The following is a 26,777-nucleotide window of genomic DNA, read 5'->3' on the forward strand; positions in this document are numbered from 1 at the left end:
GGATTACATTTACCGGTTTTTGTAATCCCTTACATGTAATCAGTTACTCCCCAACCCTGGCCCCCAGCTACTGTTTTGGCTGTATACCAGCCCAAATAATTAAATCCAATGTACTCCTTTATTCAGATTCAACTGCCAACGCCCATCCCTACAGGCTCTGGGACCTGAGAAAGAAGAGCATCTTCAGACAGTATTCTTTGCCATGTTTCGGCAGTGAAGTCCTGGAAACGCCAAAACCTTTGAGCAGCAGATACTATTATGTCCAGTTTCTTAGACTTTTTGTTCCTTTGTGCAGTACAATTAATCACATGCGCAATAAGCACCATAACATCCACCTTCTTCACAATCAGCATATAAGTTTCCCTCAACTGTTGAGCAACACTGAATCTCCACAGTCAGCGAAGCATCCACAGCCATATCTTCAGCTCCACTCACTCCAACTATTTCACGTGCCTCTGTGTAGGAGGCCTGCTGTACAGCCCTGACCCTTGCCACTTCATACTCCTTTACCCTAACCGGACACTCTGGGGAATTGGGAACGTGGTTGCCATCACAATTACAACATCGTACACCCTCAAACTTTCCCCAGTACCTGGATATTTTAGCCAACAATCTGGTTGCCTCTGCCGAGGCTGAAACTTGGACACAAGTGGATCTTCCAGCAAGATAATAACCCCAAGCACACATCAAAATCCACAAATAATTGGATTTGAACTCACCTCCAGTTGTACAGGGCAGAAGTGGGCAGTGGAGTGGTGGTGCCAGCCAATGGCACTCCAAGGCTCCTACAGAGTCCATGCTGGATATCAGGGTAGGTTCCAGCAATAACCACACCAGTGAAGCCAAGAATTTCAGAGACGAGAACAAGGACTACCTCAACTCACCTGAGGGTGCAGTCAGCTGGCAGTGGAACCTTTTCCGATAATCATTGTCACACTTTAACACCATCTTGCTGTAGCCCTAATTGTTTCAGAAACTAGCATGTCAACTTTTTGTAGCCTATATTGATTATCTATTGAATTCCATCTCATGCTTTATTTTATTGTTACTTATCCATTATCATTCAAATAAAAAAGTATAGCGTAATGAGTCAGAACTGTAGGTTAATCGATTTAATAATGTATGCACAATGAATACATACAAACATAATTCACCATTGCAATATCTCTGCTCTCTCAATTCTCACTCGCTGTTTAAATCTTGAAAAAGATACTTTAGCAGCAGTTGCTGGATGTCCACTTTTGGCCATCAAGTGAAGTCTTGGTAGCATCCCAAAAACTACAGATGGATCAGACTCTGTGGCTGTGGGTGCTGGTTCACGTAGGTAAGCAAGAACTTTGGCATATACCTCCTTCTTTGCCTGATTAGTCCCACTGGGATGGAATCTCCTTCTGGAGGACTGGGGTGTCTCTCCATCGGGACTTGACCGACTTTGTGCCTGGTCCATTGGGGCTTGGACTGATGGTCGCACTGAGGGTGGGTGGGGAGGGGGGGGGGGGGGTGTCTTCTGGAGTCATTGTGCATTTTATCATGTTCCTGAAAAGCAAAACAAATTATGTTCGTGTCAAATACTTTTTTTTCTAAAGGCATCTTATAACAGTAGTTTAATCACATGATCTAAATCAGTGTTTGTCAATAAATTCTTATAGGACTTCAAGGGTCGGATTTAAATAAGTTGTGGTGTGAAACTGCCATTTCCATTTGCGATATTATAACAAAGATGTTACTTTAAACAACGAAACCCTGTTCCCCCCCCTCCCCTCGACATCATTGCACATTGATAGAACAGCAGAGTACATACTACAACTTTTGTTTTACCACAACGCTGGATGCTCCTCTCCTCTGTTTGATGAACATAACAATAAGAAATGCACCTGAAGCAACCAGTGATGCTGGTTTCACCTTTTTGGTACATCTCAGCTTTAATGAAATCATAACTCAAAGCCTCCATCTTAGCTTGTCAATCTTATTGTGAAGCAACATAAATGATATATAAATAAATGCACCACAAGGTGGAAGCAGAGGATGAGGAATGACTGGCTGTTCAGCTGCTTGGTTATTTGGTCCCCTTGGAATGGATTGAGACATTTGTGTAAACCTTGGGATTTTTGACAAGGAACACTTACTGGTCTTGTAGTTGGAGATGGTGTGGCCATATTGTCCTAGCTTTACCATGGTCTAAAAGTGTCCCCCTGGAAGTCCAAGATGGGTGAAGTGCACCCATCCTAGAGTGGAAGCAGCATCAGCCTCTGCGCCTGACCGTCGGCAGACTACTTGACTTGCCTGCTGTAGATTCATCATGATGCAAAATGTGTCCTTTACATCTGCAGCTGTGGTGAAGGAGAAGAAGAAATATATATAATTATAATATTTTATGTACGCACGCACACACACACACACACACACACACATACACGCACACACACACACACACACACACACACACACACACGCACGCACGCACGCACGCACGCACGCACGCACGCACGCACGCACACACACACACACACACACACACACACACGCACGCACACACACACACACACACACACACACTAGTTGGAGAGGCTGGATCAGCAACCAAATTAACATACATAGGGTGTTGGCTTGGTTAGATTCATCTGACTATTATTTAACAAGTTACAGCAAAATGTCAAGCTTATTGGTCTTTACAGCTGCCCAAATGACGTAGCTGTTGGAGGATGTCACATCTTTATGTACTACTTTTCCCCACTTTAAACTGAGTTGGAGTGTGTATCTTTATTTGTTTGTTAAACAAACTCTAGGAGGCAGGGCACAGACTGGTTGCAAAAAAACAGTGTTCATATGTTACTTTATGGCCGCATGTTAACACATCTCAACATCTAGATATGGCTAACCAGGCCATGGTATGGGGTGAACAGTTGCTAGCACAGCTAGTTACATACCTTCATAAGAAGCCTGTTTTGTGCCGTTTTGGTTCCTCTGATGAAATAAAATGCAACATAAAATGGGAGATGGGAGAGGCAGGACTTTAAGCGCGATCTGCGTCAGAAATAGAAAGGAGTTCAATTTTACATGCTGACCAGACCGGATGCGTCGTGTGAAAATACATTTAGAAATCCATGTTATTCAATTATTGCACCCACACTGCTCACGTGCACCAACAAGCGTCTGCATGCCAAGGGCTAAAATAGAAGTCCTTTCTATTTCTGGCGCAGATCGTGTTGAAAGTCCTGCCTCTCCCATCTCCTCATTAGTTTATAGAAGCAGGTACCCACGTGCCATCTCCTCATTGGCTATACCCACGTGGGGGATTGAAAGACGAACTGTTTTGCCGGGCGTCGTGGTAATACTATGAAAGTTTAGATGCAATCACCATATGACTTCAACGATGAAAAAGCCTGGAACGAGGAGAGATGAATAGAAATGATTCGGTAGGCCGTTTTATGTGTGAATTAATTTGTCGGAGTAGAGGACCTTGTGCAGTTCAAGTAAAATAACAACTCAATGTTTATATCGCAGGACAAATTAGCTAGCAACAGCAAGCTAGCTAAATAGGACAAATTAGCTAGCAAGTGCAAGCCAACTAGCTAAATTGCCATACATGTTAAATGCTTTTCAACCTGTCCCCAAATTAATGTCATTGGTTCAGAGTTTGTTTTGATATTTAACCTGTGTGTCGTGATCGCGTTTGGTGTAGGGGGACAAAATAAATGTATGCACGATGGCGCACTCGCGCAGCCGGTTTGGGTTCCGTGTTAGCCCTTGGCATCGCAGACATGGCATCGCGAGCAGTGTGTGTGCAATAATTGAATAACATGGATTTCTAAATGTATTTTCAAGCGACGCATCCGGTCTGGTCAGCATGTAAAATTGAACTCCTTTCTATTTCTGACGCAGATCGCGCTTAAAGTCCTGCCTCTCCCATCTCCCATTTTGGAGATGAACATGGATTTCTACATTTATTTTGCGACGCTGGCGCACGCGACGTGCCCGGTCTGGTCAGCTCATGACCGCTGTGGCACTCGGGAGCCCGAGTGGCGGGAATTGGATTTATCATTGTTGGAAGGGAGTAAGATTTATCATTGTTCTTCCACTTTTCCTGGCTGTCCAAGTACCCAGATGTTGTGAGCAGTTTTGAATATGAATTTAGAAACTGAATTTAGAAACTGAATTTGAAAACTATATTTGAAAACTGGATCTGAATGGATCTGAGAAATTATAAAACTTTGGTCAACTTGAAATAATAGTTTGTAAACTTGATATCCCAGAAAATGACTGTGATATCTACCATATTGAAACTGAATATATAAATATTGAATTTGAATATTGAATTAAAATATAATTTTTCATCTGAATGCAATATTCATTCAATTCAGTTTCAAATCATTCAAGTTCAATTTAGGAATTTAATGATAAAATTTCTGCATTACAAATTGAAAAATATTCAATTCAAATTCAATATCCTAATCCCCAAGGACGTCTGAGTACAAAAATCGGTTAACCACCTAACTGAGGATCTTAATTTACCTTTGCGTAATACCCTAGATGCAGTCGATCCCCTAAGAACAAAAAATATTTGTCACAAAACATTTGCTTTCCTGGTATACAGAAAATACCGAGCCCTGAAGCAAGCTTCCAGAAAATTGGAAAGGAAATGGCGCGCCACCAAACTGGATGTCTTCCGACTAGCTTGTAAGACTGTACTGTGTAATATCGAAGAGCCCTCACTGCTGCTCGATCATCCTATGTTTCCAACCTAATTGAGGAGAATAAGAACAATCCTAAATTAATTTTTGATACTTCCTGTGCTTGGCCCTCCTATGTTGAACATAATAACACATCCAACGGATGTGTACCAAACTCACTAAATGTATCAGTAATAAAGCCTTTCTTGAAAAAGCCAAACCTTGACCTGGAAAATGTAAAACGCTATCGGCCTATTCAAATCTCCCATTGCTCTCAAAATGTTTTGAACAAGCTGTTGTGCAGCAACTCAACTTCCTGAAGACAAATAATGTATATGCGAAATGCTTCAGTCTGGTTTTAGACCCCATCATAGCACCGAGACTGCACTCGTGAAGGTGGTAAATTACCTTTTAATGGCGCCAGACCAAGGCTCTGCACCTTAATGCCGCTATTGACACCATCGATCACCACATTCTTTTGGAGAGATTAGAAACCTTAAGTGATCTACACGGACATGTTCTTGCCTCTGTCTGAAAGATATCAGTTTGTCTCTGTGGATGGTTTGTCCCCTGACAAATCAATGGTAAGTTTCAGCGTTCCTCAAGGTTCCGTTTTAGGACCACTATTGTTTTCGCTATTTATCTACCTCTTGGTGAGTTCATTCGGAAACACAATGTCAACTTTCACTGCTATGCGGACGACACACAGCTGCACATTTCGATGAAACATGGTGAAACCCTAAAATTGTCTACCCTGGAAGCCTGTGTTTCAGACATGAGGAAGTGGATGGCGGCAAACGTTTTGCTTTTAAACTCGGACAAAACAGAGATGCTAGTTCTAGGTCCCAAGAAACAAAGAGATCTGCTGTTGGATCTGACAATTAATCTTGATGATTGTACAGTTGTCTCAACTGACATTTACTCTTGAGGTACTGACCTGTTGCACCCTCTACAACCACTGTGATTATTATTTGACCCTGCTGGTCATCTATGAATGTTTGAACATTCTGGCCTCAAATGGCCATGTACTCTTATAATCTCCACCAGGCACAGTCAGAAGATGACTGGCCACCCCCATAGCCTGGTTCCTCTCTAGATTTTTTCCTAGGTTTCTGCCTTTCTAGGGAGTTTTTCCCAGCCACAGTGCTTCTACATCTGCATTGCTTGCTGTTTGGGGTTTTAGGCTGGGTTTCTGTATAGCACTTTGTGACATCTGCTGATGTAAAAAGGGCTTTATAAATACTTTTGATTCATTGACTGATTGATTGAGTGCCCACATACGTTTGACCATGTAGTGTATTTCCTGAGCTTTCTTATATCTCCTAGATATAGGACAGACACTTCAAAACCTTATTCTTTATAATATATTTTTTTACTGTATTTTTTAACATTCATGAATGTGTTATTCAATGCCATTCTATGGGCTTGAGTAGTAAAGGCTGAATTCAATGTTTTATATAGATCATTTTCGAATACCTAAAGGAGTTCTAAAATTCAAGGTGATGTTGCTCTCCAAATGGATAACTTGAAATAACATGATGTAGGTAGTTAAATAATTGAAAGAAAAACATGTTTATTTATGAGCCTAAGTATTTGTGAAATAGGCCTCATGTGAAATCATTGTCAAAAGCGCGAGAGGTACTTTTGCATGTAGGTCTAGATTATTTATGGACTGATCATATAGAAATATCAAAACAGTCTTATAACAACTCCAAAGCAATTGCATGTGGCCCAGGAGGAACCACTGACTCACTGCATTGTTCTATTATCAAGACATCTGCTGGTAACTCGTAACTGGTTACGAGAGATCATGTGGTCTCCTAAATATCTGTTTAACTTGGTGTGACACTGCATAGCTTTTATTTTTAACCAGAAGAGTAGGAATAAAATGTCTCTATTCTCAGCCCTAGATAGCCACCCCTGAGTCAACCTCTACCATAGCCTCCCCTCAGTCCTCTCATAGTGTTTCCTCTGTGGCCTGGGTGATCCTGGCATCTGCTTTTCTCCGAGCCCTGTGCCTCCAGAGCAGGACAGCCAGTGAGAGGAGCAACAGGAGCCCCAGGGCCCCTCCGATCAGCCCAGCTTTGAGGGCCACACTGCTGTCCCCAGGGGGCTCGTACATCGTACAGGACCCCTCCTGACGCTCACTGACTCCTGCATAATTCACCGCCACCACACACACCTCTGCCCCCTGCCCCATCCCCCTCACAGTACCACTCCTCTCGTCTACACCAAACAGCAAGGGCTCCAGCGCACCCACCACCACCTCATAATGGGTCACGAAAGAAAAGGGTGCACACCACTGAACCACAACTCCTGAACCGTCCATAGACAGTCTCTTCAGGTAGGGGGCCTCTGGGGCCGCATGGGGCCCACTCACCCCCGGACACAGGCAGCCGCTGGAGGCTGCCAGCTGGGCACAGGGAGGCTGTAGCTCCCGGCAGGGGTCATAGTCACAGGGTTGAGGATTGGTGCCCTGTGAGGGGGCAGGTGGGGGGTGACTGGGTAGATCAGTAAACGTATCGTAGTAGTCATCTGAGTGGAGCTGCAACAGGTCGTACATGTCTCCGTTTGGCCTCAGAGGCAGCGTGGCTGTGTGGTTGGTCCATGAGACGTCTGAAGGTGCGGCAAAGGAGGAGGAGCCATTAAGAAGGGCCAGTAAGAGGATTATCAGTAGAGGTGGACAATCCTTATTGGCGGACATGGTATCTGAAGACGATAGAAAATAACACTCCATTAGAGAGGTTTTGACAAAGGATCTGCTTATGAAAGGTATTCGGATGGAGACATTTCATTTGTATGTATTTTTTATTTATTTTAATTTTTACCTTTATTTAACTAGGCAAGTCAGTTAAGAACAAATTCTTATTTTCAATGACGGCCTAGGAACAGTGGGTTAACTGCCTGTACGAGTAAAAAGTTTGGACACACCTACTCATTCAAGGGTTTTTATTTATTTTTAAAAAAATTATACATTGCAGAATAATAATGAAGACATCAAAACTATAAAATATCACATATGGAATCATGTAGTTACCAAAAAAAAATATATATATATATATATATATATATATATATATATATTTAATATTTTTCAAAGTAGCCACCCTTTGCCTTGATAACAGCTTTGCACACTCTAGCCATTCTCTCAACCAGCTTCACATGGAATGCTTTTCCAACAGTATTGAAGGAGTTCCCACATACAGTTGAAGTCGGAAGTTTACATACACCTTAGCCAAACACATTTAAACTCTGTTTTTCACAATTCCTGATATTTAATCCTAGTAAAAATTCCCTGTCTTAAGTCAGTTAGGATCATCACTTTATTTTAAGAATGTGAAATGTCAGAATAATAGATGAGAATGATTTCTTTCTGTTTTTATTTCTTTCATCACATTCCCAGTGGGTCAGAAGTTTACATACACTCAATTAGTATTTGGTAGCATTACCTTTAAAATATTTAACTTGTGTCAAACATTTCTGGTAGCCATCCACAAGCTTCCCACAATAAGTTGGGTGAATTTTGGCCCTTTCCTCCTAACAGAGCTGGTGTAACTGAGTCAGGTTTGTAGGCCTGACTCAGGGCTTTGTGATGGCCACTCCAATATCTTGACTTTGTTGTCCTTAAGCCATTTTCCACAACTTTGGATGTATGCTTGGGTTCATTGTCCATTTGGAACACCCATTTGCGACCAAGCTTTAACTTCCTGATTGATGTCTTGAGATGTTGCTTTAATATATCCACCTAATTTTCCTCCCTCATGATGCCACCTATTTTGTGAAGTGCACCAGTCCCTCCTGCTGCAAAGCACCCCCATAACATGATGCTGCCACCCCCGTGCTTCACGGTTGGAATGGCGTTCTTTGGCTTGCAAGCATCCCCATTTTTCCTCCAATCATAATGATGGTCATTATGGCCAAACAGTTCTATTTTTGTTTCATCAGACCAGAGGACATTTCACCAAAAAGTACGATCTTTGTCCCCATGTGCAATTGCAAACCTGTAGTCTGGCTTTTTATGGCGGTTTTGGAGCAGTGGCTTCTTCCTTGCTGAGCGGCCTTTCAGGTTATGTCGATGTAGGACTCGTTTTACTGTGGCTATTGATACTTTTGTACCTGTTTCCTCCAGCATCTTCACAAGGTCCTTTTCTGTTGTTCTGGGATTGATTTGCACTTTTCGCACCAAAGTACGTTCATCTTTAGGAGACAGAACACGTCTACTTCCTGAGCAGTATGACGGCTCTGTGGTCCCATGGTGTTTATACTTGCGTATTATTGTTTGTACAGATAAATGTGGTACCTTCAGGCGTTTGGAAATTGCTCAGAAGGATGAACCAGACTTGTGGAGGTCTACAATTTTTTTTCTAAGGTCTTGTCTTATTTGTTTTGATTTTCCCATGATGTCAAGCAAAGAGGCACTGCGTTTGAAGGTAGGCCTTGAAATACATCCACAGGTACACCTCCAATTGACTCAAATGATGTCAATTAGCCTATCAGAAGCTTCTAAATCCATGACATCCTTTTCGGGAATTTTACAAGCTTTTTAAAGGCACAGTCAACTTTGTGTATGTTCACTTCCGACCCAGTGGAATTGTGATACTGTGAATTATAAGTGAAATAATCTGTCTGTAAACAATTATTGGAAAAATTACTTGTGTCATGCACAAAGTAGATGTCTTAACCGACTTGCCAAAGTTATAGTTTGTTAACAAGAAATTTGTGGAGTGGTTTAAAAATGAGTTTTAATGACTCCAACCTAAGTGTATGTAAACTTCCGACTTCAACTGTATACTGAGCACTTGTTGGCTGCTTTTCCTTCACTCTGTGGTCTAAACTCATTCCAAGCCATCAATTGGGTTGAAGTTGGGTGATTGTGGAGGCCACGGTGTCTGATGCAGCACCCCATCACTCTCCTTCTTGGTCAAATAGCCGTTACACATTCTGGAGGTGTGTTAGGTCATTGTCCTGTTGAAAAACAAACGATAGTCCCACTAAGCACAAACCAGATGAGATGGCATATCGCTGCAGAATGCTGTGCTAGCCATGCTAGTTAAGTGTGCCTTGAATTCTAAATAAATCACATACAGTGTCACCAGCAAAGCACCCTCACACCGTCACACCTCCTCCTCCATGCTTTTCGGTGGGAAGCACACATGCAAAGATCATCCGTTCACCTACTCTGCGTCTCACAAAGACACGGCGGTTGGAACCAAAAATCTCAAACTTGGACTCATCAGACCACAGGACAGATTTCCACTGGTCTAATGTCTGTTGCTCATGTTTCTTGGCCCAAGCAAGTCTCTTCTTCTTACTGGTGTCCTTTAGCAGTGGTTTCTTTGCAGCAATTTGACCACGAAGGCCTGATTCACATAGTCTCCTCTAAACAGTTGATGTTGAGACGTGTCTGTTACTTGAACTCTGTGAAGCATTTATTCGTGCTGCAATTTCTGGTAACTCTAATGAATTTGTTCTCTGCTGCAGAGGTAACTCTGGGTCTTTCAGTTTCATCATAGAGCTTGATTTTTTTTGTGTGACTGCACTTTAAGAAACTTTCAAAGTTCTTAACATTTTCCGGATTGACTGACTTTCATGTTTTAAAGTAATGAGAGACAGTCGTTTCTCTTTGCTTATTTGAGCTGTTCTTGCAAAAATATGGACTTGGTCTTTCTTTCAAACAGGGCTCTCTTCTGTATACCACCCCTACCTTGACACAACACAACTGATTGGCTCAAATGCATTAAGAAGGAAAGAAATTCCACAAAATGTACTTTTAATAAGGCACACCTGTTAATTGAAATACATTCCAGGTGACTACCTCATGAAGCTGGTTGAGAGCTGTAATCAAGGCAAAGGGTGGCTACTTTGGATAATCTCAAATCTAAAATATATTTTGATTTGTTTAACACTTTTTGGGTTACTACGTGATTCCATATGTGTTATTTCATAGTTTTGATGCCTTCACTATTATTCTACAATGTAGAAAATTGTAAAAAATTAAGAAAAATCCCATGAATGAGTAGGTGTGTCCAGACCTTTGTCTGGTTCTGTATATATTCCAAATGTGTTGTTATTCTTACATTTGTGAATAATGCTTGATTTCACATGCTGTATGGGATATCGCACATGATAATTTATTTCCCTCAACCCTTTTTATAAATCAGACCAGCGTAGATTGACACAGGGCGGTTGGTAGCATAGCAGTTAAGAGAGTTGGGCAAGTAACCAAAAGGTAGCTGGTTCGAATCCCCAAGCTGGCAAGTTGCAAAATCTGTCTGTGCCCTTGAGCAAGGCACTTAAACCGAATTCTTCTAGATAAGATTGTCTGCTAAAACGTGAACGTGGTTACTGGCACCACCATCATTTGGGATTTAAAATGCTAATCTGAAACCTAAAGCTTTGTAATGTAAAAAAACAGACCCAATCCCAAAATGAATCCCCAGCCTCCATGAATGTAGAAATTGTAACATCAAGTTTTATGTTATTCATGATGCTTTAGTTTAATATTCATCATACAGTATGACCGTACTGTACAAAAGTTCTGCCCACACAGTTGCCCTTTTATGTTGAACATTTTGGGAACATTGTGAAGCACTGAGGAATACAGTGGGTTCGGCGGGTTCGAGCCAGGCTTTACACATCTAGCACACAGAACAGCCCTGTCAGCTGCTCCCACTTACAGCAGAGCTGCCAGTGCAATCTCCCCATGATTCTATACAAATATATCTACCTGACTGATTCCCTAAATAAACAAGTATGGATTAATAAACATACTAATCTAACAGCAAGCAGCACACACCAAACAACCATAGGTAAGGTTCAGTAGAACTACACTAACAGTGAGAGCGAGACAACCCGACCCAACCCAACTGTATGCCAGTAGATACAGAGTTAGATGTGTGTCAATAGACTTCAAAACATTGTAGAAATGTTTTCTTTAGTAATTCACATAGAATAAGGACTAGACAATAATTTTAGATTCATATTCATAAAAATATCAGTTCACCTGATTTTTCGATAGTCCTTTATTGCTTTCGAAATCTTGCCACCAATGTTTCTTCGCTCTCTTTCTGTTCATTCACTCTCTCCCCCTCTCTCTGGCCCTCGTTTTATACATTCTTCCTAACTCCCCAACAATCACCTCCTTCTTTTCTCCCTCCCCCATCCACCCTTCCCTGCTTTCTCTACCCCCCCCGTTTACTCTATCGCTATCCCTCTCTTCCCGCTGCACCTCTCTCTCTGTTCCATGGGGGTTTGGCAATATGTGTGTGTGTGTGTGTGTGTGTGTGTGTGTGTGTGTGTGTGTGCCTCTCGCTTGCTGCCCCTGTATGTGAGGTAACTGCCAGATTAACTCCTATTACATTCCATTGGCATGTGCAGTTTTTTTTCAGAGCAGGCCCTGTTCATTAATAGTGCTCTTTCTGCCTGTCACGGCTGGAGCCCAGTGAATGGTTGGGGGTGATTCTGTCTGTTGCCCAGGGTGATTCACACACATCTCTCACCCTCAGACACGCGTCAGTGCTACCGAACCCTTCCCCTCAATGGTTCACCTCTCCTTCTCACCCTTTACTGGCTGTATGACTGTCCCAAACACTGGCTGGTTAAGAATGTGTTCAGGGTTTGAACGAGGTCAGATCACCAAATAACTTGACTGGACTCGCCCACCTGCTGCTCTGAAATCAAAGCTCAACAGAATAGAAAACGTACTTATTTCCACTGAAGAGATAGGCTGAGCTTAACTGTCAAAAGAAAGCAACACTTTGAAACAGTTGCACAAGCTGGACCAAGAGAAGGATTAAGGTAGAATAGCCAATCAGGTTGAGTGTATTGTTTTCTTCTATATTTTGGCATTGTTCTATAAAAAACACAAAACCAAAATGTTAACTAATGCCCCTATACACTCTTACAAGTAAAGGTGTCAAGAAGAACTGGGAGTTTAAAGTTTAAAGTTTACTTACAAGTGTAAGTAAAATCGAATGCAGATAAGTTAGAAATTGTGCTACTAATGCACATGACTGCACAAACACGTCTTGTAAAAAGTAAATATGTTTCTGTTTGGTTAGCTTTTGGAAATTGTAGAAATAAAACATTTTCCTTCTTCAGAAGTTCCAGCTAGGCAGGCTAACGTTAGTTAGCTAATTCATTTGCTAGCTATCATACAGTAGGAGTATATTAATAATTATAAGTAGACGCACGTATAATTGACTGAAGCGCATATAAAGCACCCACTGTGGCTGAAACACAATCACCGCGGGATAAACGAGTGACGAATTTCTGTCCAAGGGGGAAAAACTGTATGTTTCTAACATTTATGGTTGAGATTGAATTAATATAAATATAAACGGTGCATATTATGACTTTCATTAACACGTAACGCAGGCATCTCGCAGACGTTAGTATCATGTCATGTCAGACACGTAACGCAGGAGTCACGCAGACGTTAGTATCATGCCATGTCAAGTGGTATGGTTGCCAAGGCTTATATATGACTCTTATCACCCCCCATACCTTTCTGCCTTGCCCTGCATGTTCTCGTCATGATAAGTCATCAGAAGTGTCCACTTAATTTGAGGGGATAGGGTGTGTCTTTTAAGTGTTTGAACCGCACCCATAGACTGACCCAGTGAATCCAGGTGAAGCTATGATCCCTTATTGACGTCACTTATACAAGTTTTATATGTCTGAACTCAGAATCAAATATGCTTCCTAAAATAACATGTGGGAGAACGTTTATTTTGATTGGCCATTTTCTGTATTTGTCAGAGTGCCTAATTTCAGATGTGTGCATGTAAACAGTATTATAAGGGAAATCGTTCTTGCAAAGCATGTAAATGTTTTAATCAAACTATTATATTAATCTGAGTACCCAGAGTAATCACATTATTGTGTACATGTAACCGTACTCAGTGTAGATGAAGGGGACGCGACAGGTTAAAGAAGGATTTTTAATCCTTGAGATGCCAGGCGCACTGGTCTGTGTCAAGAATTGCAACGCTTCTGGGTTTTTCATGCTCAACAGTTTCCCATGTATATCAAGAATGGTCCACCACACAAAGGACATCCAGCCAACTTGACACAACTGTGGAAAGCATTGGAGTCAACATTGGCCAGCATCCCTGTGGAACGTTTTTGAGTAGAGTCCGTGACCTGACAAATGAAGGCTGTCCCGAGGGCAAAAGGGGCGGGGAACTGAATATTAGGAAGGAGTTCCTTATGTTGGATTTATTCAGTGTAATATTAATATTGTTGATTACAAATAGTAGATAGTAACTTTTCAAACTTTGGAAGTTGCATAGGCTCTTGAGGAACTCCTACACCTCAGTAAGCCTCATTGAAGCTAAGAAAAAGGTCAGCTTTTAACCTTAACATGACAATAGAAATGAACAGGAATGACATTTACTCTAATGGGAAGCCAAAAAATATACATTTAAAAGCCACTCCCCTATTAAGCCACACCTCCAGTCCAGGGTTCCTCCAGGAACCCTTTGCTACATAGAAACATTAAATGTTCCTCCAAGAACCCCACAACTAACCAATGCAGCTGTGAACATTTTACTAGTGATGGTTCCTTGAGGATATCCAGGGTTCCTCGAGTCACCACTAATTCTAAGAATGTAGGGCTGAGATTGCAGAGCCAAATGAAAGTGGTTTTGTAAGAATTGCGATGTGAAAATACGTAACTGGTGAAAATGGAATTTCTGTGAGACTACAGTGTATGAAGGATTAAGGGCTTTACAATGGTTACAGTTGATCCCAGTTCTATCATGCCCTCTTCCTCTGTTCTTTGGTGCCTGCAATGTCTAGAGACACTGTTCTACTCAGCAACTGTAAACAAAAACATCAGTTAGAGTCAGAAAGTGTTCATACCCCTTGATAGATATATATATATATATATATATATATACAGTGCCTTGCGAAAGTATTCGGCCCCCTTGAACTTTGCGACCTTTTGCCACATTTCAGGCTTCAAACATAAAGATATAAAACTGTATTTTTTTGTGAAGAATCAACAACAAGTGGGACACAATCATGAAGTGGAACGACATTTATTGGATATTTCAAACTTTTTTAACAAATCAAAAACTGAAAAATTGGGCGTGCAAAATTATTCAGCCCCTTTACTTTCAGTGCAGCAAACTCTCTCCAGAAGTTCAGTGAGGATCTCTGAATGATCCAATGTTGACCTAAATGACTAATGATGATAAATACTATCCACCTGTGTGTAATCAAGTCTCCGTATAAATGCACCTGCACTGTGATAGTCTCAGAGGTCCGTTAAAAGCGCAGAGAGCATCATGAAGAACAAGGAACACACCAGGCAGGTCCGAGATACTGTTGTGAAGAAGTTTAAAGCCGGATTTGGATACAAAAAGATTTCCCAAGCTTTAAACATCCCAAGGAGCACTGTGCAAGCGATAATATTGAAATGGAAGGAGTATCAGACGACTGCAAATCTACCAAGACCTGGCCGTCCCTCTAAACTTTCAGCTCAGGCAAGGAGAAGACTGATCAGAGATGCAGCCAAGAGGCCCATGATCACTCTGGATGAACTGCAGAGATCTACAGCTGAGGTGGGAGACTCTGTCCATAGGACAACAATCAGTCGTATATTGCACAAATCTGGCCTTTATGGAAGAGTGGCAAGAAGAAAGCCATTTCTTAAAGATATCCATAAAAAGTGTCGTTTAAAGTTTGCCACAAGCCACGTGGGAGACACACCAAACATGTGGAAGAAGGTGCTCTGGTCAGATGAAACCAAAATGGAACTTTTTGGCAACAATGCAAAACGTTATGTTTGGCGTAAAAGCAACACAGCTCATCACCCTGAACACACTGTCAAACATGGTGGTGGCAGCATCATGGTTTGGGCCTGCTTTTCTTCAGCAGGGACAGGGAAGATGGTTAAAATTGATGGGAAGATGGATAGAGCCAAATACAGGACCATTCTGGAAGAAAACCTGATGGAGTCTGCAAAAGACCTGAGACTGGGACGGAGATTTGTCTTCCAACAAGACAATCATCCAAAACATAAAGCAAAATCTACAATGGAATGGTTCAAAAATAAACATATCCAGGTGTTAGAATGGCCAAGTCAAAGTCCAGACCTGAATCCAATCGAGAATCTGTGGAAAGAACTGAAAACTGCTGTTCACAAATGCTCTCCATCCAACCTCACTGAGCTCGAGCTGTTTTGCAAGGAGGAATGGGAAAAAATGTCAGTCTCTCGATGTGCAAAACTGATAGAGACATACCCCAAGCGACTTACAGCTGTAATCGCAGCAAAAGGTGGCGCTACAAAGTATTAACTTAAGGGGGCTGAATAATTTTGCACGCCCAATTTTTCAGTTTTTGATATGTTAAAAAAGTTTGAAATATCCAATAAATGTCGTTCCACTTCATGATTGTGTCCCACTTGTTGTTGATTCTTCACAAAAAAATACAGTTTTATATCTTTATGTTTGAAGCCTGAAATGTGGCAAAAGGTCGCAAAGTTCAAGGGGGCCGAATACTTTCGCAAGGTACTGTGTATATATATATATTACAGCCTGTATTCAAAATGGATTAAATCGATTTTTTTCTCTCACACAATACCCCATAATGACAAAGTGAAAACATGTTTTTTGAAATTTCTGCATATTTATTGAAAATCATATACAGTAATATCTCATTTACATAAATATTCACACTTTGTCAATACTTTGTCAATAGTTTGTAGAAGAGTCTTTCTGGGTAAGTCTCTAAGAACTTTCCACACCTGGATTGTGCCATTATTATTATTTTCAGAATTCTTCAAGCTCTGTCAAATTGGTTGTTGATCATTGCTAGACAACCATTTTCAGGTCTTGTCACAGATTTTCAAGTAGATTTAAGTCAAAACCGTAACTTGGTCATTCAGAAATATTCACTGTCTTCGTTGTAAACAGCTCCAGTGTAGATTTGACCATGTGTTTTAGGTTATTGTCCTGCTGAAAGGTGAATTAATCTCCCAGTGTTTGGTGGAAAGCAAACTGTACCAGGTTTTCCTCTAGGATTTTGCCTGTGCTTAGCTCTATTCCGTTTATTTTTTATCCTGAAAAACTCCCCAGTCCTTAATGATTACATGCATACTGCTAAGATAATGCAGCCACAATTATGCTTGAAAATATGGAGAGTGGATCTCGGTAATACTGTGTGTTGGATTGGATCTGCACCAAACAAAGCACATAGTATTCAGGACATAAAGTTAATTTCTTTGCCACATTTTTTGCAGTATTACTTTAGTGCCTTGATGCAAACAGGATGCATGTTTTTATAATATTTTTTATTCTGTACAGGATTCCTTCTTTTCACTCTGTCATTTAGGTTAGTATCCATCCTCAGTTTTCTCCTATCACAGCCATTAAACTGTAACTGTTTCAATGTCACCATTGGCCTCATGGTGAAATCTCTGAGCGGTTTTCTTCCTCTCCAGCAACTGAGTTAGGAAGGACGCCTGTATCTTTGTAGTGACTGGGTGTATTGATACACCATCCAAAGTGTAATTTACCAATCTACCCTTCTGTGGAAAACCTCCCTGGTCTTTGTGGTTGAATATGTGTTTGAATTTCACTACTCGACTGAGCTCAATTACAGATCAATCAATCAAATGTAATTATAAAGCCTTTTTTACATCAGCAGATGTCACAATGTTCTATACAGAAAGATAATTGTATGTGTGGGGTATAGAGATGAGGTATTCATTCAAAATCATGTTAACCACTATTATTTCACACAAAGTCGATGCAACTTAATACAGTTGAAGTCGGAAGTTTACATACACTTAGGGTGGAGTCGTTTTTCCACCACTCCACACATTTCTTGTTAACAAACTATAGTTTTGGTAAGTCGGTTAGGACATCTACTTTGTGCATGACACAAGTAATTTTTCCAACAATTGTTTACAGACAGATTATTTCACTTATAATTCACTGTATCACAATTCCAGTGGGTCAGAAGTTTACATACACTAAGTTGACAGTGCCTTTAAACAGCTTGGAAAATTCCAGAAAATGATGTCATGGCTTTAGAAGCTTATGATAGGCTAATTGACATCATTTAAGTCAATTGGAGGTGTACCTGTGGATGTATTTCAAGTCTACCTTCAAACGCAGTGCCTCTTTACTTGACGTCATGGGAAAATCTAAATAAATAAGCCAAGACCATGTAATATTTTTTTAGACCTCCAGAAGTCTGGTTCATCCTTGGAATCAATTTCCAAACGCCTGAAGGTACCACGTTGATCTGCACAAACAATAATACGCAAGTATAAACACCATGGGACAACACAGCCGTCATACCGTTCAGGTAGGAGACGCATTTTGTCTCCTAGAGATGAACGTACTTTGGCGCTAAAAGTGCAAATCAATCCCAGAACAACAGCAAAGGAAGATGGTGGAGGAAACAGGTACAAAAGTATTTATTTCCACAGTAAAACAATTCCTATATTGACATAACCTGAAAGTCTGCTCAGCAAGGAAGAATCCACTGCTCCAAAACCGCCATAAAAAAAGCCAGACTACGGTTTGCAACTGCACATGGGGACAAAGGTTGTACTTTTTGGAGAAATGTCCTCTGGTCTGATGAAACAAAAATAGAACTGTTTGGCCATAATGACCATCATTCTGTTTGGCGGAAAAAGGGGGATGCTTGCAAGCCGAAGAACACCATCCCAACCGTGAAGCATGGGGGTGGCAGCATCATGTTGTGGGGGTGCTTTGCTGCAGGAGGGACTGGTGCACTTCACAAAATAGATGGCATCATGATGAGGGAAAATTATGTCAATTATATTGAAGCAACATCTCAAGACATCAGTCAGGAAGTTAAAGCTTGGTTGCAAATGGGTCTTCCAACTGGACAATGACCCCAAGCATACTTCCAAAGTTGTGGCACAATGGCTTAAGGACAACAAAGTCAATCTATTGGAGTGGTCATCACAAGGCACTGATCTCAATCCTAAAGAAAAAGTGTGTGCGAGAAAGGAGGCCTACAAACCTGACTCAGTTACACCAGCTCTGTCATGAGGAATGGGCCAAAATTCACCCAACTTATTGTGAAGGCTGCCCGAAACATTTGACCCAAGTTAAACAATTTAAAAGCAATGCTACCAAATACTAATTGAGTGTATGTAAACTTCTGACCCACTGGGAATGTGATGAAATCAATCAATCATTCTCTCTACTATGATTCTGACATTTCACATTCTTAAAATAAAGTGGTGATCCTAACTGACCTAAGACAGGGAATTTTTACTAGGATTTAATGTCAGGAATTGTGAAAAACAGAGTTTAAATGTGTTTGGCTAAGGTGTATATAAACTTCCGACTTCAACTGTATGTGACTTGTTCAGCACATTTTTACTCCTGAACTCATTTAGGCTTGCCATAACAAAGGGGTTGAACACTCAAGATATTTCATCTTTATTTTGAAATTACTTTGTCAAAATTTTGAAAAACATAATTCTACTTTGACATTATATGGTATTGTGTGTAGGCCAGAGACAAAAAATCTAAAAAAAAATCGAAATGTAATTCAGGCTTTAACACAACAAATGTGGAAAAAGTAATGACGTGAATTCTTTCTAAAGGCTCTGTAAATGACCAAAAATGTGGATTCCAAAGGTCAACCTCAATATTAGCACGTCATTATGCTCTGAGCTCAACACACCAGTGTTCTACATGAATAGGCCTACACTTTCTGAAGGGTTGAGAGGTGCATTTTGTTTCTGAAGCTTACATTGGCACGTTAGCAGTCATGTCAAGACTGTCAGTGCCAGCTTCCACCACTCCCTGACTCAGTTTTCTAACACTATGCTCTTTGCTCTCATCCTTCCTTCCTCTCTCTGCTCATCTGCTCCCAGGGCCGGTTTCAGGCATAAGCGGTCACTTAGGGGCCTCAGGCACTAGGGGGCCCCTGATCCTCTTTTTCTTTTAGGAACTCTGTCAGTCTTAGCTTACTGAATACACAAGCTGCAAGTTCGAAATGTTGTGCATCAGCAGTTTTTTATCTTATGTTAGTCACTAACAGTCACTCTATTAGCCATGTCAGCTAACAATGTTTTGATTTGCTAGTTAGTCTAGCCAGACTTCTAAATGTGTAGTAATCATGGTTGAATACTGACCAGGCATGCAGGTCACATGCCCAGGGGCTCTGACCTCCATCCTTAACATGGCATAAGTCATGGCAAATGGGTAGAATTGCAGGACGTGAGCTGTAAAACTGATATTTTCTCTCTTTGCCCCATGGCAAAATGAGTAGAATTACAGTACCTGACATGTTTTATAAAATTTCTAAATTCTCTCTACTCACCAGGACAATGTGTAGAACTGCAGAAAACATGCTTTAAAACGGCAACATTTTCTTTATACCCCATGGCAAAATATGTAGAATTGCAGGAAACTAATTAACTAACTAACTAATTAAAATTAACTTTAAAACTTCAAATGTTCCCTCTGATGTCAGGGGGGGGGGGGCGACGACTAAAATGTTTTGCCCAAAATACTTTCTGCTCCACACACCCTTCATCTCTGCACTCCTTCCTTTCTCCATCTCTATTAGTCCCTCCCTCCTCTCTCCACATCTGTTTACGGTTACATTGTGTGGTAATACGGGCCGAGACCAGCTGTCGGGAAAACCAGCCCATATTTCCTATATTACATTTCTGAGAGGTTGCTAGGAACATAGCAGCGCCCTATTCTACACACTTTCCCTGGTCAAAATCCTCTTGTCTCAGTGTGTGTTCAGTTGGGGTATTTTCTTTAGCGAGAAATGGGTAACCACCAGGTTACTAGCGAACAGTGTTGAAGAGTAGTGAACTACATGTAGTTCAACTAGTAATGCAACTACATTTTGCAGTAACTTGGTGGTAGTTTTCAGTAGTTAATTACTTTGTTGCCATGCAGCTGTGTAGCTAACTACTGGAACTACACACTACTCTTTGAAAAAATTAAAATAAAATATGGGTGAAGTAGGCAATAATTTCCTTTCTTTTTTGGCACGAGACCCACCTTATTCTTGTTTTTGTATACTTCTTGTTTTTGTGTTTAATAGGCTCAACTACACATGCTGTTAACATCTGACCCCAAAGTGATCTGTCCTTGCAATTTGAAGTTTATGACATTTCAGATTTACATATGATATTTTTTCACAAAGTAGTTTGGATGTAGTGAACTACTTTTTCAGCTAAATGGAAGCTTAACTTCTTACAGTGTGAAAAAATCAGCAGCCTGGTAAACTGTATATTTCAGAGTAGCTTCACCAACATTGCTAGCTAATACTGCAGATTGATATGAGTAGCCTGACAGGAAGAGGACATGCTCAACCGGGTGGAATGCACAAGCTGTCATAGAAACACCCTCCTCCCCATAAACATAGGCCAGACACTGCTTCATCACATACACAGTGCTTTATATAGGGTTTAATTTGCTTTAGAATTACACCCAATCTAAATAAGAACAGCTAAGACAGTAGACACTCCCAGATGTGAGTAATGCAACCAGTCAATGTAAGGTCTGAAGGATTAGTCAAGACTGGGGTAGAGTTTTGATCAGGTATTTCTCTGCCAGAGTAATTTGCACAATGTTCATTGTTCAGTTAGTGTTAGTTTACAGAGTTAGACAGGAGAGGTGGATTGTTATTGTAGCTGCTGACCAGTTTATTGATTGCAGTGGATCAACAGGGATGAATGTTGACAGGCTCCAGCCTCCAGTCTTACCTAGTTCAGTCAAGTTGAATCACTCCAATGAGCCCCACACACACTGACTCCCTAACTCACTGCTCTGACACCCTGGAAAACATCAGGAGAACATTCAGAAGAAGTGCACTCCTTACAGTAACAGTGATTCAAATCAAATCCAATTTTATTTGTCACATACACATGGTTAGCAGATGTTAATGCAAGTGTAGCGAAATGCTTGTGCTTCTAGTTCCGACAATGCAGTAATATCCAACGAGTAATCTAACCTAACAATTTCACAACAACTACCTTATACACACAAGTGTAAAGGAATGAATAAGAATATGTACATCAAAAAAATATATGAATGAGTGATGGTATAGAACGACAGTGGGATGGTTAAAAAAAAAAACATATTTCTCAAGCTAGGAGTGTCTGGGAGTGATCTGAATTGGAAGGAAATTCACATTTTTGACTGCACTGGGTCTTAAAAACAAATTCCAGAGCTCATTCCTGGTGTGTGCCGGTGCCGGGCCACAAAAACCACAGCTACCATTTGGAATGGATTGACATCAGACTGAGACTGTGTGATCAGTCACAGAGAGAGGGACAGGGACAAGAAGTCGGCAGATTCTTACTGAGGGTGGATCGGCACGGTTGTCTATCTGCGCTTGCAGTGTGTAACATTTCTTCATGCAGTTCGGTATACAACCTCCTGGTGTCTCTTTAGTCACCAGTTAGGGGTGATGAGAGAAGCACAAGAGAAAAAAAAAACTATGGCTAATTAGATATTAGCTCAACTAATTACGAACACTACAAATGCACACATCAAAGCCGTACAGAGGGAGGAAAAAGGACTTAGGGGGAATGAAAGCTTTTGAACACCGGGGCTCTGTGATGTATCGTTTTCAGAGGCATTCCATAATGCAAATATTATGGAATGCCTTACGATTTTGAATAACCACACACATGACATCACAGCCATAAAGTGACGGCCTTTGGCTCTATGTCACATAAACCTCCCCGTGGCTCGGCGATGTCACCTGCAGCTTTCAACATGCAGAGCAATGTCATGACAGGCATTGTGGTTGCAGGAACGTGCTCCTACAAGGCAATGAGAAGTCACGGAGCAAATGTACAACGTGTGGCGTAAAAAAAAAAGAGGAGTAAGTGGAATTAAAATGAAATTGGATTAATGCTCACCGGAAAGCGTCACGCTCTGCACGCATCAGTCAGGGAGTGTTACAGTGTTGTATCTGACACCTGCTTTTCTATCCACCTGTTCAGCACAGACCGTAGCCCCAATTTGAAGGTGTTGTGGCCGCACGGCTTCTTACTCACTAGTCGCCATGGAAAAGCCAGCTAATGGGCTGAGGAAGTTCCGCGTCTTTGGCAGACGTTCAAATCAACTCATCAAAACACAAGACTGGAGACTTCAATTGGTAATATTATTTCTGTCAGATATGAAATGATCTCCGCTATTTGGTGGATGTGCGCTTCAATGCTACTTATGGAATGAATACGATAAAAGTAGTGGAACACAGCTTTCATAGAACGTTCTTTAACCTTCCCACCCCTGTCCCAGGCCCCTGGCAGTAGGAGCCTCGTAATGACATGGTCACATGGTTTCTGGGAGGGCTTTTCAGTGTAATTCTACCCTCAGAGTCCAGTGAGCAGAGCAGGTTTAGACTGGATCCCCGGGTGGGCCACTCAGGGGCACACAGCTGGCCCTCCCAGAGACATGTCATGGCCTCCACATAGGAAATCCTGGCATGGATGGAGGGGAAGGGGAAGGGAAAGGGGATATCTAGTCAGTTGCACAACTTAATGCATTCAACCAAAATTCTGCATTTAACCCAACCCCTCTAAATCAATGTTGTGGATAACCGATCCTCAGGCATTCTATCCTGCTCTGACTTCCTGTGCGGTTTAGGGCTGTTTATCTCGTTGGTCTCTCTTCTAACACGAACCACTTCCGTAGTGCTGTCTCACTAATTCCAAGAGGAAACAGTCGCTCTAACAGCGACATTTGACATGTTTAAAAGGTTGACTAAGAATAAATGATCAATTCAAATGTACTAATTTCTCATAAAGAACATAATTTACTGCATTGTAGACCCCAGGTCACAATCATAAATGATTTAGTATTTTGTTCAAACAAATCAGAGATATTGCAATAGTATGTGTTTTACTAGTTAGTATAAGAAAGATCTTCAGTATCCTTTATGAACGTTACTGACTCATGGATGTACCAGCGTTCTCATGATTATCCTACCACTAGATGTCCTCATGTTCTGCATAAAGAACAGATTTGTACATTCAACATACCGGTTAATCCTCTCTCCTTAGATCCTATTGATTGGTGTGTTCATTAAAAAGAGGAGTTAAATGGGAGAAAAGCAAACAAAAGGACTAAAAATAATTCCCTTTTTAACTGCTAATATGAGGAGCTTGGTTACCACGGCAACCAGCGGCACTGCACAGTTATGCAGAGGAGAGCTAAGGAGGCCGATTTTGAGTACTGCCAGGAAGAGAGCAGTATAAAGCACTTTTGCCCACACTCTCACACTATGTCAATTTACATATCCTCTATCTACCCCCTCTCGCTCAGCTCTCTCTCTTTCTCGCTCAGTTCTCCCTCTCAGCTCTCTCTCTCTCTCGCTCAGCTCACTCTCTCTCTCTCTCTTGCTCAGCTCTCTCTCTCGCTCAGCTCTTTCTCTCTCTCTCACTCAGCTCTCTCTCTCTCAGCTCTCGCTCACTCAGCTCTCTCCCCATGGTGACGCTATAAATGAGCCCATCCTGTCTGTTAGATGCCTTTCCTTATGGATCCATCACATGCCTGGGAGCATGCCACATGCCAATATAGAACCATGTTGTTAATGCCCTTGTCAATAGCAACCTAAACCACTCTTCTCCAGAGAGGGATAGTCAGCCTCCCCAGCTGATCATTACAGTGTCCTGGAGAGGGGTAGGGGGTGAAGTTAGGAAGGGGTTGGACTGGAGCACAGACCTGGGAGATACCACTGCGTGTTCTGGGCACCAACACACTGTCTGGTTTGAAAATAACGCCCCTCTGAGTGAAGCCAGGGTTGTTGTGATGCCCTCTGTCTGATAAGGGCGGCAGGTAGCCTAGTGGTTAAAGCATTGGGCAGGTAACTGAAAGGTGACAAGGTAAAAATCTGTCGTTCTGCCCCTGAACAAGGCAGTTAACCCAATGTTCCCCGGTAGGCCGTCATTGTAAATAAGAATTGGTTCTTAACTGTCACGAACCGGCTCAAAGTCCGTAACAAAAAGGGAGACAACGTGGAGATAAGGAACAACAAAAATATATTTATTAACTGAGGTAACCTAAATACAATTAACAATGGTGTGTGTAGTCAGTAATCAGTAGTGTAAATGAGTGGTTGCGTGTATAAATGTGATATTGAAGGGTGTTGAAAGGTGCCAACGCAAGCAAGCAAACAAACAAACAAACAAACAAACAAACAAACAAACAAACAAACAAACAAAACGGCCACAAAAATGCCACAAAGAAAATCTAACAGTGTGTCTGCATGGAGAGAGTCTCCTCAATGAATGGGGAGGAGGTGTATTTATCCCGGGACCCACCCGGGCCCAGGTGTGTCCCATGTCGCTGACGACCCTTCCAGCTCCGCCCACAGACATCCTGTTAAGGAAAACAAGAGCAAAGAGAAAAGCAGAGAAAATTGCAGGTTTTCCTACTTACATCAGAAAAGCAGAACTTAATATTTGGTACAGAAGCCTTTGTTTGCAATTACAGAGATCATACGTTTCTTGTAGTTCTTGACCAGGTTTGCACACACTGCAGCAGGGATTTTGGCCCACTCGTCCATACAGACCTTCTCCAGATCCTTCAGGTGTTCTTCTGTGTTCTTGTGGTTGTACTCATCCTTCTTCTTCCTCCAAACACTCGGGTGGAGTTTAGACCAAAAATGCTTTGTAAGTAGGAAAACCTGCAAAATCGGCAGTGTATCAAATACTTGTTCTCCCTACTGTATATGGTGGAATCTGAAGGTTGACTTGGTTGCAGGTCAATACTCAGGCTGACAGGAAGAGAATGGGCCGTACAATAAGCATTTTCAATACAAAACAAAGCATTGCGTCATAGAAAAAGAGAAAAAAATCCCTGTGCCCTCACCTGCTTTAGCAGTAATGTGGAACTGAGCAAGTGCTTATGGCTTTTACCGGGTACAATGCTCATCAACCTCATGCCCAGTTAACCATTGAATAATTAACCACCATTTTGTCACGCAAGAGGGTTGGCAGCCAAGAGCCGGGTGGCCCAGAGGAAGGCGTCACGGCAACATTTTATTCTGAGAAGTGTTGGCTAACTGCACTGCCCTAGATCCACGGCTGAACACAGCGAGACAGGCCCAGGAGGCTGTGCTGCTCTGCAGCCAGGCTGCCCCAGTTTAGTCCCAGGGCTAGGTAGCAGTGAAACCGGTATAAGTGGGCCCCGGCACGGTCCAAGTCATGTCAAAGAGTTTGCAACATTAAATATTAAACTGTGAATATTTAACATGTAGTTCTCCTGACTCTTGTTATTGTCTAAAACATAATTAAGTGATAATGCCAGAGCAATCCCTGGCAATATCCTCCAAACATTGGCTTTGAGGGCATTATCACTTTTATACAATGGGTTACCAGCATATTCAAATAATGATTGAGGTATTTTCATTTTAAAAAAATGTTAGATGAATTTATTCATACTATTTCATCCTTCCACGAGATATAGGCCCGACACAAATCTAGGGTTGCTACCCAAGCCGGTTGGTTGTTCGTTCGGTTGCCAGAGACACGACCCTGTCGTTCAGTCTTTTCGTTTGTTCTAAATGTTATATTGCCATACTGGCTGGCAATGTTCTTATACGTTGCATGCTAGCTAGCCAACTTCCTTTTTATGGACATACACAAAGAAATGTCAATAGAAAACAGGTAAAACGAAGCGAAATGCAGACAGCAAGGTTTACACAAATCTCCGCTGTTGAAAACCAAATGCTAGTCTCAGAGAAATGGGAGATAATGTCTAGAAGCTTTTTATGTTGGAGATCAAGTTCATTAATGTTCTGGCTGGGCTGATGAGACAGTGGATTGAGCAGTGAGATGGAACAGAGTAAATAGGCATTTCGACGTTATAGATTTAGCCGGGTGGTAACTTGTGGAATAGACACCGCCTTGAATGCGGTTTTAACCAATCATCGTCCAGGATTGGACTCACCCGTTGTATAACTTATAAATCATATTCCGGACACATTTTCCGATTGGAACAAAATGGAAGGAAGAGATAGAACTGTGTCAGATGGGTCTTTGAAATATGATGGAATGAGACAAAAGCTGCTTTTGACTGAACAGAGATGCCAGTTGGAGAGGTAGAACATCATGACATATGGAGAAATGTG

The 26,777-nt window shown here is 41.5% G+C and overlaps 1 protein-coding gene and 1 long non-coding RNA gene across 4 annotated transcripts; both read right to left on the reverse strand.

Moving 5' to 3' along the window:
• Positions 1-1,097: 1,097 nt before the first annotated feature.
• LOC118936697 (uncharacterized) lies at positions 1,098-22,971 on the reverse strand. Of its 3 annotated transcripts, XR_016483735.1 has the most exons (4): positions 22,561-22,971; positions 21,397-21,468; positions 2,127-2,330; positions 1,098-1,536 (listed from the first exon to the last, which is right to left on the reverse strand). It is a non-coding gene; the product is annotated as an uncharacterized LOC118936697 (long non-coding RNA). The 3 variants fall into 3 exon arrangements; XR_016483736.1 differs by lacking the exons at positions 21,397-21,468; positions 22,561-22,971 and adding an exon at positions 2,928-3,193 and having other exon boundaries at positions 2,127-2,316; XR_016483734.1 differs by lacking the exons at positions 21,397-21,468; positions 22,561-22,971 and adding an exon at positions 2,928-3,169.
• LOC110534022 (LRRN4 C-terminal-like protein) lies at positions 6,224-11,997 on the reverse strand. The gene is made up of 2 exons (XM_021618653.3): positions 11,674-11,997; positions 6,224-7,379 (listed from the first exon to the last, which is right to left on the reverse strand). The coding sequence occupies exon 2, from the start codon at positions 7,372-7,374 to the stop codon at positions 6,628-6,630; it is 747 nt and encodes a 248-aa protein (XP_021474328.2). The 5' UTR covers positions 7,375-7,379; positions 11,674-11,997; the 3' UTR covers positions 6,224-6,627.
• Positions 22,972-26,777: the final 3,806 nt, after the last annotated feature.

The sequence above is a fragment of the Oncorhynchus mykiss genome, chromosome 10, assembly GCF_057628025.1.
Source record: "Oncorhynchus mykiss isolate SJ-2025 chromosome 10, ASM5762802v1, whole genome shotgun sequence".
In the NCBI taxonomy this organism is placed as follows: domain Eukaryota; kingdom Metazoa; phylum Chordata; class Actinopteri; order Salmoniformes; family Salmonidae; genus Oncorhynchus; species Oncorhynchus mykiss.